Raw genomic sequence first — 14,906 nt, forward strand, 5'->3', positions numbered from 1 at the left:
GCTGAAGTCAGAAATGTGTGTGTGTGTGTGTATATATAAAATGTTTATTAACATATAAATGTATAATAGATGCCAACTGATTTCTAGGTAATCTGGTCTGAGAAATAACATAGATTAAAAGAAAGCCAAAAACTTTTTATTGAATGCTTGCTATGACCTTGGCACTATATTGAATATTTTTAGTGATTTTAGCTTACTTGGAAGAAAACTCATTTCAGAAATTTGCACTGTGTTTTCAAATACTTGGCTGTAGATTTTATACCTGATAAACTCAAATTGCCTAAAGTTAGTGCAAAATACAATTAAAAGAGAAAAGTAACTAACATACTGCAATTTACTGAGTGATGAATGGAAGTCGGTGTCTCACATATATTACCATTAAGCATCAAGGATCTGATGCAGTCCTCAGCCTCCAAGGTCTGGGTTCAGGGAGTATTGATTCTGGGCCTGACTGTATGTGTTCCACTTCAGTTATTAAACAAATGCTGCTGAGAATAGAGGTTTTCTCAGAAAAGATGATGCTTTCATTGTTTCTATTGGCTGTTTGCTAGGTTAGTATACTTTCAGTAAAATTTCAGAACGTCTTAAGGAAAACAAGCAATTCCTGAATAAGCCAGTATTATGAATTGAGGTATTTATGTATTTGCAAAGGACCCAGAGTCTTTTTACTGAATGGAACTTCTGTTCCCTCATTCCTCAGTGTGGTATAGGCCTGTACTACAGATGTCTGTATGATATATGATGTGGTAAATATGTGGCCTTAGGAATTTTGTGGTTTAAAAGAAAAGTTGAGAGGGAATTAGGGATTTTCTAGAAGCGTGGACACCTCTCCTGCCATATCAAACCCACCCTTCTTTCCCGTGCTCAAGCTCTAAAAGACCTTTTTCAGCTGTGTAAGATTTTTTTCAGCCACCCACAGTAACTTCTTAGTCTCTTTACCGATAGCCTATGGTTCAGCCTTGACTCTCCTGAGAATTCAAAATGCTTTCATTCATGCTTTCTCTACAGGTAGACATTGTGTAGTAACTGCTTCAGAAGAAAGGCGTCATCTGTATCCTGGGCTTGCCTTTATTAGTTTGAGGTTATGTGTTTACAATTTAAACAGAGCTAAGATGTTTTGCTGTTATCTAACGAATTTGGGAATCTGCCCTTGTTTCAGTTATCTAGATTTCCTAAGTGGAGTGTTTCGAGTGTACTGGATACTGCAGTTAGACAGCTTTGTTTTGGTTCTGTAGACACAGCCATATTTGGGAAACACACGTGGGCCAGTTTTTGTATTTAAGACTTGTCTTGGTTAACAATGCAGGCTTAAGAAACTGTGTGTGCCCAGAGTTGTACATATAAAGAGTTTGAGGAGCTCAGGTCTCTGGAATGCCATGGAATCAGGTTAGGAGCAGGGAATTGGCAGCGAGCAGGCTTTGGGAGCAGTGGGGTACTGTGTGTGTTGTCACCTGGCAGCCCCTGTGGACTATTTTAAGATGAAACGTTTTGGTGTAATTGCTTCTTTAGGAAATCTGGCTGAACATTCTAGTCATTTTACTGCCTCCCTTGTCCTCATAAGGAACTGCATGGGAGTAGTTTGGCTTCATTAAACAAAAGCAATCACTGGCAATTAATGTTGCAATTCCATATTTGGGGTATTTGTTATGGGTCCTGAGAAAGATTGCATCATGTGGGGCTGCCATGTTCTAATGGACAAGACTGTTAGTGGCATTTTTTTTTTTTTAGCTTGTCTGCTAGAATTTGCTCTTTAAAGTTCTGAAGATTACACAATTGCATATCAAATGCCAGGGATGAGATTAAAAAACAACTTCCTTTCATTAAAAAAGAAGTGTGTTATAATCACATTATACGCAATTTGGAAAATAGAAATGAAATTTAAAAGTTACCTGGAATTCCATGCTACCATATCATTATTAGAATTTGGGCATATTTCCTTTGAAGTATGTGCACACGTTTTGGTTTTTACATATTTATAATCAGAAACGTCACACAGACCTACATCCTGCTTTATTCACCTAATCTCATAAGAAGTGTTTTCCCATGTTGTACTGTCTACATAACCATTATCTTCATAACGGTTCAGTCCACCCAGGGGGTGAGTGGCCATGTAATTGGCCCCTGTCACTGAACACAGGAGTGTTTCTAGGTTTTTACTATTAACAAAGTTGTGGTAAACATCTCTGTCTACGTAGCTTTATTGTCATTTGGTGTTCTTTCTTTGAACTGGATTCCCCTAAAGCACAAAGGGTATGAGCTACATTAAGTCTTGATGTGCTGTGCTGAAAACAGTGGTAACAATTTACAGTGTCAATGACTGTAGGAAAATGTCAGTGTCTTTGCATTTGACCACACTGAGCGTTAGTGCTTTTAAATTTGTGGACTAACTTAAGAAGTGGGAAAAATGGTTAGCCATTATTTGAATCTTCTTTTTAAACTAATCAGGTTAAGTGAACATTTTTCTCAGATTTGTTTGCCTTTTTTCTTGGAATTTCTTCATGCCTTTAACATTTTTTTCTCGGCAATAAGTATCGAGTACACTGTAAAACAAGGATATTAATCCTCTCTATTATGTTTGCTGTAAACCATGTGTTGTAATACATAACTTGTAATCATATATTATCTCCTAAATTCTATTGTCTGAAGCTCAAATAATTTTGCATGTATAAAACTTGAAACTCTTTTGGGCTGTGTTTTCTTATTGGCAATTTTGTTGGCAGAATCAACTTTGCATGTTTATTTAAAGACTTCATTTAAGTATAAAAGGGAAAAAAAACGATTGCAGGTTTGTCGGTAGCTAACTTTCCAACTCCGGATCTTGCTTGGCCCATCTCTGGCAAGGGCCTGAGTTGAGAGTGTGATGACTTTAGTGGGAGCTTGGGCATGGGATTTCTGAATTCTGTGATTATTAAATAAGTCTTATTAAATGAATTCCTTATCATCATGACTTTCTTTTTTTAAAAAAATAATTATTTATTTGTTTTTGGCTGCATTGGGTCTTCATTGCTGTGTGCGGGCTTTCTCTAGTTGTGGCGAGCGAGGGCTACTCTTGCGGTGCACGGGCTTCTCATTGCAGTGGCTTCTCTTGTTGTGCAGCACGGGCTCTAGGTGCATGGGCTTCAGTAGTTGTGGCACGTGGGCTCAGTAGTTGTGGCTCACGGGCTTAGTTGCTCCACGGCATGTGGGATCTTCCCAGGCCAGGGCTCGAACCCGTGTCCCCTGCATTGACAGGCGGATTCTTAACCACTGCGCCACCAGAGAAGTCCATGACTTTCAATAGTGATTAAAAATAAGACTAAACCAAAATTAAAATCTTCCATTTTTGTTGGGTCGGTGGATCTGGTGACTGGGATTGGCCTTAATATTTGGGGAGGTTTGGGAGAGGGCATTAGTGGGAAGTAACAATGAGATTAAAGACTTGGAAATGGGAAATCTGGTTCAGGATTCAATAGGAATGACAAATATGATACACATGGAGTTTAGGGCTTATTGATACCTGTGGGAGATGAGACTGGAAAAGTAATTGGGACTTCATCTTACAGAGCCTTATGGTATTTTAAGGAATTTGGACATTTAGACCAGTGTCTCCCAAAGCATGACACTTAAGGTGATTTTAGAAGGTGTGACATTGAACACTTAAAACATTTTAGTATTTATTCATTCCTTGATTCTCTCTCCTTGCAGAATTTATTCCTCTTCTTTCTATGCTCCTGTAACACTTAGGTCAGATCACTAGCAGAGGGTTACCCATCATATTATATTAAATGGGCCATGTCTGTTGTCCTACAGCTCCGTGGTGGCCTCAAAGACAGCAAATGTCCGATTCACGTTGGTCTCCTATGGGCCAAGCACTATTCTGGGTGCACAGTAGGTGCTAAAGTAATGCTGTTGGAATGGTATCGTCAGGCCTGTGTTTTACCTTATTCTTTCCTAGGAGGTTTGCTGCCTTTTTTCCTTTTGCCCCGTACCACCCAGCCAACCCTTCTGAGTTTACAGGGGCCCCGCAGATTTTTTTTCTCCAGTGAAATTTGACCGAGGATCTCTTACACTGCTAATGTCAGAACGTGGCAGGACATGGGCTATAGGGTGATTCCGAGGCTTATCAGGCCATTGCAGTTGTCTAGGAATGAGGTGGTGGAATAGAATGGTGAGCGTGAGGATGGAAAAGCAGTGGTGGCTGGGTTGTATGAGTCATGAAGGCAGAAGAATTGACAAGACTAGGCAGGTGGCAAGGGAATGAGGAGACAGACATTCACCCCACCAATACTAATTGGGTGCCTGCTCTGAGCTAGGCACCATACTAGACAGTAGGATACAGAGATGATCAAGACCCTGCCCTGCTGGAGGGGCCTCACTGTCTAGTGAACTTGATTGGAGGAGGGGAAACCAGGAAGGCAGGGTGGGAAAAAAATGAGTAATGGACTTGGCCAGTAATCTTTGTAACTGATTATCAGAACACTTCGCATTGTTTGGTGAGTAATAACGTGATATCAGAAGGTTATAAGGGGGAATTGGCACTGGCTAGTTCAGGAATTGGCTGTGGATGGTTGCTTCTCATCTGGAATTCAGTGTTCATTGCCAAGAGACCAAGGGCTGAAGGTGCCCTGAGGAGGAAGAAGGAGGGATAAGAGGCTAAGTAATATTCCATTGTATATATGTACGACATCTTCTTTATCCATTCCTCTGTTAGTGGACATTTAGGTTGCTTCCATGTCCTGGCTATTGTAAATAGTGCTGCAATGAAATAATGCCATTTGCAGCAACATGGGTGGACCTAGAGATTACCATACTGAGTGAAGTAAGTCAGACAGAGAAAGGCAAATATCATATGGTATTGCTTATATGTGGAATCTAAAAAAATGGAACAGAGAAACTTACTTACAAAACAGAAATAGTCACAGATGTAAAAAACAAATTTATGGTTACCAGGGGGGCAAAGGGGGGAAGGGATAAATTGGGAGATTGGGATTGCCATATACACACTACTATATATAAAATAGATAACTAATAAGGACCTGCTGTACAGCACAGGAAACTCTACTCAATACTCTGTAATGACCTATATGGGAAAAGAATCTAAAAAAGAGTGGTTATTTGTATAGCTGATTCACTTTGCCATGCAGCAGAAACTAACACAACACTGTAAATCAACTATACTCCAACAAAAATTTAAAAAAAAAAAAAAAAAAAGAGGGATAGGAGGGAAAGTGGGCTTAGTAGACGGAATAAAGAGCAAGACTAAGGGAAACTTTTCCTGAATCTGTTTTTGCACCTAAATAATAAGGGGATGGATTAGATTTCTGGTTTCTGAATTTTTTGTAGCCATACAACCCATTTATCCAAGGAAAGCTCAGCAAGTATAAATGAATGAAATCGATAAAAGCACAGCCGCCCTGTTAGCCTGAGGGGGCTCATGGAACTTTCTTCCAGAACAGGTGGAAAACCATGAAGAGGGGCTAGGTAACCTGCCCGGATGCTTCCGGTTCTAATAGTCCGGGTGAAATCTTCTAGGAAGTGAGCGTGCAGTTGGAAAGGAATGAGGACCCAGCTCAGGGTCTTCTAGCCCTTTAAACTCCTGGAAGCGCTGCAGAGATCCTGTTCTAGAAGGAAGAGCCTCATGGCTCAAGGTAAACCAGTCCACAGTGACGTTTACAAATCAGGACCAGAAAGTGCTTGGGAGGAGGAAGGAGTTAACTGTCTTAAATTCAGTGGCAAGGTCAGTGAGGCCCCGACCACTGCAGAAACTGTTGCGCCTGGCCATGTGTGTGCACTGGAAACCCTTCTGAAGGCCATTTTAGATAACTGGTTAGAACGGAAACCACGTTGGAGGGATTCCAGGAGGAAATGGGAGGATGTGGGGGATGACCTATTGCTCCCTCTCCAGAAGCATCGGTCTTTCCACAGAAACCGTGGGCTTGTGCTGTTCTGAGCCCCCAGCTGTGTCATGGGATTCCAGGCTGAACTTAATGTCAGGGTCGAGTTTATTCTAGCTTCCTCCCCTTGAAAGGAAGTGTTAGCGACTCAGTGTTTATCCTTTCTGGCTTTCTGAAGAGCCTTCTGCACCCTCTCCAATAATGCAGAGAGTGCATTTGAAGAGAAACGACATGATTAGAGATTGAGAGGAAGATGTGCTGTCAAAAAATTGCAGAAACGTGCCTTTGCTGGTGGATCAGCAAAGTGTAAAGCAATAAGGCCAAGCATGTATTCTGGGGCTTTGTGAGCTGTGCCTATTCTTTTCAAGCCACTGGACGTAGCTGCAAATATATATGCATATGTATCTATGTGTATGTATGTGTATGTGTGTGTGTGTGTGTATATATCAGGTTGGCAGATTGGATTTTAGAGCTAGAGTATAATCAGGGTCTGGTCGAATGGGGAGCTAGCTTCCTGTAGGCAGCTACAGTGGAGATAAGGAGGGTCTTGGTTATTTTGAAGATAAGACTTGAAAGTTAGGTTCTGAAGGCTAAATAGAGATGAGGGCAAAGTTCCTGACTGAACACCCACCCACTAAATGCTCAGTCCTGAGGATGACACAGCGTCTCCCTTCCAGAATCTTAGAATTGTGTGTGTATGTATGTGTATTTGGGAAGAAGCAAAGGAGGCAAAACACCGTAGGTCATAGGGGAAGCTGGAGCATGCTGAGTAAGAGGTCAACCAGGGGCTCATTCTCTTCCAAGAATCTTTGCTGGATCTTGAATTTATTTTTACAGACAAACTCAATTCCTCCCTTGTCATATATCCCTGAATCATCCATATAAGGAAGGACCTTCTTTCCTTTCCCAATAAACAACCCATATTTAGTTATTGGATTCTATTTCAGCTGGGAGCATGAGCAACTTTTGCTTTTTGGTAATTATTCACTCTGTGGCATCGAGACTTATCTCAGAATTACAGGGTTGTGGAATTAGAGAGGGACCATGCAGAACCGTTGATTATCTGGATGCATTCTTAACAAGACTGGCTACTTCACATCTTGTTCTTTTGGTGGAATGTCTGTTGATGCTATGGTGTTCTGACCAAGTTCGGTAGGTCTTGACAGCCCGAGGGGTGGAATGGCGGCTTGACCCTAGCTGGCCCACCCAGGCCATGACACCGTAGGTTCCTGCAACCCACCGGGGGATTGCTGCCCACTTGTAGTGGTCCAGTTTTGCCACTAGGTGGCACTGTTCATCTTTTTTGGCTTTTACCCAAAGGCTCCTGCCTCCTTTGGAGGAGACTTGGGGGAGAAATTATAAAGATGTGCCATCATGTTCTCAACCAACTCAAACTCTTTACAGCTTAGTTTTTAAATAAATATTAAGTGTCAGAAATTTTTATGTAAAATAAACTCTCATGTTTAACATATGATTGTAATACTTGTACTATCTCTAAATAAACTGTGGGGATTCGATTGTGACTTTTAAAGCTTTCAGCGTTCTCTGGTCAGACTCAGTTTGTGCAGCTTCCTGACTGCATCCCCGCCACCCTGACTCTGAGCTCTTCAGGTTGTAGAGACAAAACTGTTTGCTGAGCCACTTGGGATTCCCCTCTGGACAGCCTTATTCAGGAGAGAGGAATGAAGATTCTCCTCTCCCACTGAAACCTTTGGGGCTCCCTCCTCCCCCTCATCTTGTGCTGCTCAAGATGCTTTGGTTGCAAACGAACAGGCATGGCCTCTGGTTAACTCAGACTGAAAGGGAGATTTATTGGCAAGATCTCAGGTGGTTCAGAATTTACAAGAGGCAGGCGAACCACACTCAGAACAGGCAGAAATTCAAAGAGGCTGAGATGGATGGACTCAGAGCCAACACCAGGCCCCAGAAGAGTCTGGATAAGGTGTCGCTGCTGTTGCAACCACCGCCGAGGATGGGACACTGGGCACCGTCCTCGGCACAACTGCCACTGCCACAGTTTTTATTTTGATATTATTTTAAACTACCCCCTGCTTCCTGTCACCTGCTGCCTATTTAAACAACCAAGTGAGAGCATGTAACAGGACCTAGTACCGAAAAAGTCTATGTGTGCAGAGCTGGTACCCACCTAGGCATTGTCGTTGCCGCCTACTACGTCATACAAGTTCCTCAAGTACTGGAATAGTGTCCTACCACCCTGGGCCCATTCTCCTTCCATCTTTTCGCAATCCAATCACTAAACGGTAAAACACCTGGCCTGGGGAGGGCCTCCCCCACCGAGAGCTCTACACCTGGCATCCACTCTGGTTGGTGGATGTTTGTAGTAAAGTGATGGTTAGTATTTGGGATACTATCCCTGCCCATATGTACTTTAGGTCACTTTGTAAGTAAGGGTGGGGCTGACATCTAGAAATTACTAGTGTCTGTATTGAGAAATATATAAAATGTGCAAAGGGTGACCCACATATGACAGATGGTGAAGACTCACCACGTGCGAGTCGAGGCATCCTTTTTGTTTGCTTTATAAGACATTTCCATTCATTTCTCCCCCAACCTCAGAATGCTGTTGTGCTATGTACTTATTTTTTTAATTGAAGTATAGTTGATTTACAATGTTGTTAGTTTCAGGTGTACTGCAAACTGATTCAGTTTTTTATATATATGTGTGTATGTATATAATGTATATAATATATATATACTTTTTCAGATTCTTTTCCATTATAGGTTATTATGAGATACTGAATATAGTTCCCTGTGCTATACAGTAGGTCCTTGTTGTTTACCTGTTTCTTATCTATTTCTTAGTGTGTATCTGTTAATCCTAAACTCCTAATTTATCCTCCCTGCCCACTTTCCCCTTTGGTGACCATAAGTCTGTTTTCTATGTCTGTGAGTCTATTTCTGTTTTGTAAATAAGTTTGTATCATTTTTTTTAGATTCCACGTATAAGTAATATCATATGATATTTGTCTTTCTCTGACTTAGTAAAATAATGTCTAGGTCCATCCATGTTGCTACAAATGGCATTATTTCATTCTTTTTTTATGGCTGAGTAATAGTCCATTTATGTACTTATTTTTTAAATTAAGACAAATTAAACTCTACAGAGGGAGCTGGTAAATGAATTATGGAATGTTACAGCCATTAAAATGATGACTGTAAAAATCCAGAAAAATGTTCATGAAATATTTAATTTGAGAACTAGAACACAAAGCTGTCCAGACATTGTTTACAACTATGTAAATGCTATTTATGCAGATAAAGGTTAGAAAGTATTGTAAAGAAAGAAAAATATTAAGATAACTTCACTGTTGGAAGTAAGTCAGAAAGAGAAAAACTAACACTGTATGCTAACACATATATATGGAATCTAAAAAAAAAACAGTGGTTCTGAAGAACCTAGGGGCAGGACAGGAATAAAGACGCAGATGTGGAGAACGGACTTGAGGACACGGGGAGGGGGAGGGGGAGGGGGAAGGGTAAACTGGGACGAAGTGAGAGAGTGGCATGGACATATATACACTACCAAATGTAAAATAGATAGCTAGTGGGAAGCAGCCGCATAGCACAGGGAGATCAGCTGGGCGCTTTGTGACCACCTAGAGGGGTGGGATAGGGAGGGTGAGAGGGAGGGAGATGCAAGAGGGAAGAGATATGGGGATATATGTATATGTATAGCTGATTCACTTTGTTATAAAGCAGAAACTAACACACCATTGTAAAGCAATTATACTCCAATAAAGATGTTAAAAAAAAAAAGATAACTTCAGTGTTGAAACGAAAACATTTCTACAGTCGTGCTTTAAAAGTTAAATAAATAAAACCTTAGCATAATTATTTAAATGATTTAAAAAATAAAACATTTGGATGCTATCCGGATATCCGTTTTGGCCCTGGGAGGCAAACGAAGGTATCATAAAACCAGGATTGGAAACCACCTGAGCATACGGAACACAGGGGGTTGTGTTCTTAACTGAAAGAACAAATGTTTCCACAGCTTAGAGAACAATCTGAGGGGCTGTTGAAGGTCACGGGTAGTCTCAGGTGTACTTGACAGTGACAGAGGCAAACTTACAGCTGATTTGGGCTGGAGAGACGGACTTAGAATGATTTCCTTTTTGCCCCCAGCTTCTGTTCAGTCAATTCCAAGGACAGTGAACAAGACAACCACCCAGAAAGGAAACTGATGCCTGACTTCAGCGTTAAAAAGGAGACTAAAGCGTGTCTCTTGGTGCAGACCCTCAGACCATACCATGACCTTAATACAGAATTCATGAACCGGGAAGTTGATATCCTCTACATCATTGCTTTTCACACTTGAAAGTACATAGGGACCAGCTGGGGATCTTGTTAAAATGCAGATTCTGATTAAGTTGGTGCAGCATTGATTCTGCATTTCTCCATTTTTTAGTAAGTTCCCAGCTGCTGGTCTGCAGACCACATGTTAAATAGTAAGGTTCTACAGCTCATGAAGACTTACTTTTCAGGTTGTCCTTCAGATGTGTTTAGCTAGACCTTACTATTCAAAACATGTGCAAGACTTGTACCTTGAAAGCTACAAGACATTGCTGAGAGAAATTAAAGGGGACCTGCATAAAGGGAGAGAGTTCATTCTCCTGAATTGGAAATTCAATGTTGTTAAAATGTTAATTTCCCCCAGATTGATACATAGATTGAACAGGAACCCATTCAAAATTCCAGCAGGCTTTTTTTGTTTTGGTGGAAACTGGTAAGATGACTGTAAACTTTTTATGAAAATGCAGAGGACCTGGAAGAACCAAAATGATTTTGAAAAAGAATGAAGTTGGAAGACTCACACTACCCGATTTCAAGACTTACTATAAAGCTCTAATTATCAAGACAATGGATTAGATAAAGACAAATAAATGGAACAAAGTCCAGAAATAGACCCACACGTATATGGCCAGTTGCTAAATTGTGTTATGCTAAGTGAGAGAAGCCAGGTACAAAAGATTACGTACCATATGATACCATTTATGTAAGATTCTAGGACTTCCCTGGTGGCGCAGTGGTTAAGAGTCCGCCTGCTGATGCAGGGGACACGGGTTCGATCCCTAGCCCGGGAAGATCCCACATGCTGCAGAGCAACTAAGCCCATGCACCTCTAGAGCCCATGAACCACAACTACTGAAGCCCGCGTGCCTAGAGCCCGTGCTTCACAACAAGAGAAGCCACTGCAATGAGAAGCCCGCGCACTGCAACAGAGAGTAGCCCCCGCTCACTGCAACTAGAGGAAGCCTGTGCGCAGCAATGAAGACCCAACGCAGCCCCCAAAAAAAAGTCCTAGAAAAGATAAAACTATAGTGACAGTAGCCAGTGGTTTTGGGGGACTTCAGATGGGACCATATTAAATGAGAGGGTTACCGTTTGCATATCAGTGAGTAAGTGGACTGCATTCCCACCTCAAGGCAGTAGAGTGTAGTTCCTACGTGCCTGGGCTTTCAGGTCGGGCTGTCTGGGTTCCAGAATCAACTCTGCCACATGAGCAGCAAGCTGTTCGCCTCTCTGTGCTTTGGTTTCCTCATCTGTGTAAACTAATACAATGCTAGTTCTTACCTTATAGGGTCCTTGTGAGGATCAAATGAATTAATATATTTAAAGCACCTAGAACGTTTTCTTGAGCATAATAAGCTATATATAATCTTATTTTTACTCTCCAATAATCAGTTTGTGTTGTGATTTTATCTCTGTGTCCTAAAACTTGGTTCTTTCCTTCACCCTCTCCTTGATCCACATGGACTCATGTAACTTGAGGTTCTTAATAGAATGTTACAGGTGGAAGGGATCTTGGAGAGTGTCTAAACCAAGTACGGTTGACAAAACGGAGGCCAGGGAGTTTGAGTTATGTGCCCAAGGTCAGGTTAGTACACAGCCAACCAAGAACCAGAAGCCTGGCCAAGTAATGCCTGGTCCACCTCTGTTTTATCAAGGCTTATATACGGTGTTTGCATTTTTAATGTGAACCATAGGGATTTATCTCGAACCTGCCATTCATCAATTCCATTGTGGTGTTTGTTTTTCTGCAGAGCCCCAGTTACAGAAGACTTGTCCTATCACCACCATGAGCTCTGGTAAGTCATTTAAAACCCTGTCTTTCTCTTCCTGACAAATCTGCAAAACTGGACTGTTTACCCAGATTTCCCTCTTACTCTGAAGGCCCCAAGTGCATTTCATTTTTTATCTTTCGAGTCCTGGGTAAGCGCCAAAGCTTTGTCATAAATCGTCATCACAACCTTTATTATTAATGATTTATTGAGTACCTACCATATGTCAAGAACTGTGCTATACACTTTACATGTACTGTGTCCTAATCTTTATAATGGGCCTCCTTTCCCTCGATTTAACAACTTTATTGAGATATAATTGGCATACAATAAACTTGTGGATACTTTAAATATATTATTTGATAAATGTTGACATATGTATACACCTCAGTGGCATTTCTTAATCTGAGTGACTGCAGCAAAAGTAAACAGATTGACCATAATTGCCCCATGGTATGAGCTAATCCATCGCTTCCTTTATCAGGGCAAAACCACCCTTTTGCTATGCCTTTGGTAGTAAAAATCAAGACCTACGCAAATGAGCAGTTCTGAGTAGTTTTGGTTTAGAGCTGGGGTAGAAAGCCCGGGCTAGGGAAGACAGAAGGGAATAGGTAGGTACCTGCTCGTTGTGTAGCCAAGAGCTGTCAGCTTTCCAGCCCAGGATTCGAGGCAGAGAAGTTTCCATCTGGAGATGGAGGCCCACCTTAGCTACTGAGTGCACCCTGGAACCTCCCGAGACCTGCAGGCAGGGTGGGCTGGGAGATGACCTAGTGGATAGCTCACTCAGGGGCCTCCTAATCCTGAGATATCTCCAGGGTGTTATCAGAGACCTCTGGAGGTTAAAAACAAGCCTTTCCGCTTATTTACATGCAGTGCCCTTTTAGCCAAATCCTAAACCTTGCCGGACAGTGTGTGCTTATTAGGAGGAGGAGGGCCCAGGTGGATCAGGTCAGGGCCACACACACTGAGCGTGCGGGCTTTGGCCTGTGGTGGATCCTTCTCTCCACTCTCCTCTGTAAGATGGACATCACAAAAGCACCACCTCATGGGGATTTGTGAGGATTAAGTGAGGCAGTGCTTCTAAAGTACTGAGCGCTGAGCCCAAGGCCTGTCCAGTGTCCCCTCCGTGGGTTATCAGCTCAGGTTCCCTCCTGGCAAGGAGAGGGACTGGGCTTGGCCTTGACTCCATGGGCACGTCTCCTATGCGTGAGGGGGCTACGTCCCTTCTTTTCCCCTCCAGGTGGGCTCGGGCACCGCCAGTAGTCCCTGCTTTGCAACTCATTTTTTCTTCTCGCTTGGCTTTTTGTTTTTCCTGTCATTCAAAATAGGCCAGGGTTTTTTTTTGCTTTGTTTTTTTCTTAGCTCTGCAGCCTAAAGTTTCTTGTTCTTCTAATAACAGGATTAGCCTAAACTGGCATCACCACTCCTGGCACGAATAAGGGGGGAAGAAGTGGGCAGGGAGGGGCCGGTCAAGGGTGCAGAAATGCCTCTGGGACTTCTCCCCAAGTTCTCTCTCAGGCGTGACGCTGAAAGGAGGCATTTCCTAGGGAGAGTCCAAAAAATCTGGACCCTTTGACCTGATAATCCCGCTCTTGGGAATGTCTGTCTTAATTCGAAGGAAACAAAAAACACCCACATGAAGGTGGGGAATGAGTAGGTTCATTATGTGTGTTTACTTGATGGGAGATTATGCCACTAATAAAAGTGATCACCAGGAAGAAAGCAGCTATGTAGAAAACACTCGTTTTTTAACCTTTGGTGGAAAGAACAGCCTGTCTGGGTCACCTGGCTAGTGACCCCTGAGGCAACCCCAGGCCACCAGCACTGTGCTGCAGAGGTGTGAGTGTGAGGTGATGGAATTATTTTTCCAAATTACTTAAAGTTTGGTTGTTTGATTAAAAAAAAAAAACACACAAAAGGAAAGGAAGGACATGGGTCTGGGCCTTGTGGAAGCTCAGAGACTGCTGGCACTGGGGAGGCCCAAAGCAAGGCCTGTAGTCCTAGGAAGGGGATGGTTAAGAGAAATTAGGCAGGTGCATGGGGAAGGGATAGTCAGAAAAGATGGAGTGGTGGAATGGGTGATATTTCTTTTACTTGGATTTCTGGCTTTCTGCCAACACCTTCCTTCCATCCATCCCAGAAATGCAGGTGCAAAGGGGACTTTGGGAGAACTAGCCTTTGTCTGTAGGTAGATTGGGGGCAGTGAACAGGACAGGACCTATGGGGCCAGTGTTGGGAGGTCATGGCCGCTGTGGCGGGGTTGGGAAGCGGGCACAGGGGCGGTAGCCCTGCTCACATCTGGATCCAGGAGCGCCTGGGCTGGCCTGTCAGTGTAGTTTATGTCAGGGAGGCTGATTGTTAAGAGCCCAGGTAGGGTGACCAAGTCTCAGCCAAATGAGCTACTGGGGTTGGGGGCTTTTGGGGAAATAGAATATATCTGGTTTATATAGAGAGAGTATTCTATACATATAAACCATTTTTCATTTTAAAAATAAAAAATGTTTATCCTAGCTGGGGACAAAGAAGATAAGCTGTGGGATGGACCAGACCAGACTTCAAATCCCTATTTAGTGTTCTTAGAGCCCGGCATCCTTTCTGAGCTTCAAATTCCTTATCTATAAAATAAGAGTTCCTAACTTCTAGCTCCAGGGGCCTGGGTATTAAGAATAAAAATGAGGTGCTCATTATGAATTGCTGAGCATGGACCCTCAGATCCAGGTAAATAGAGGGCTTTAAAAACCCGTAGCTGTTATGATTATATTTGTGGCTTGGTTTGCTCTTGGCTGCAGGGGGCGTCACCCCGAGCACACTGATCACATGTCCCACCTGCTTGTCTTCTCTGGGCTGCTGCCGTCAGTTCTGGGACGGGAAACTGGGTGGGGCTTAGTTAGGCTGCCGGTGGGCAGTGAGGGTCTCAGTGTCTGCAGCTGAGCAGAACTTTGAAAGGTCT

At 42.6% G+C, this 14,906-nt stretch overlaps 1 protein-coding gene across 50 annotated transcripts in view; it reads left to right on the forward strand.

The window, feature by feature from the left end:
- SORBS1 (sorbin and SH3 domain containing 1) overlaps window positions 1-14,906 on the forward strand; it is a 243,276-nt gene that overhangs the window by 111,135 nt on the left and 117,235 nt on the right. For all 50 annotated transcript variants that reach the window (XM_082423545.1, XM_082423591.1, XM_082423594.1 and 47 more), the window contains one exon: window positions 11,939-11,983. In XM_082423545.1, the coding sequence (XP_082279671.1) occupies window positions 11,939-11,983 (45 nt within the window). The remainder of the gene's footprint in view (window positions 1-11,938; window positions 11,984-14,906) is intronic.

Source organism: Balaenoptera physalus (assembly GCF_965194825.1).
Source record: "Balaenoptera physalus genome assembly, chromosome: 14".
In the NCBI taxonomy this organism is placed as follows: Eukaryota; Metazoa; Chordata; class Mammalia; order Artiodactyla; family Balaenopteridae; genus Balaenoptera; species Balaenoptera physalus.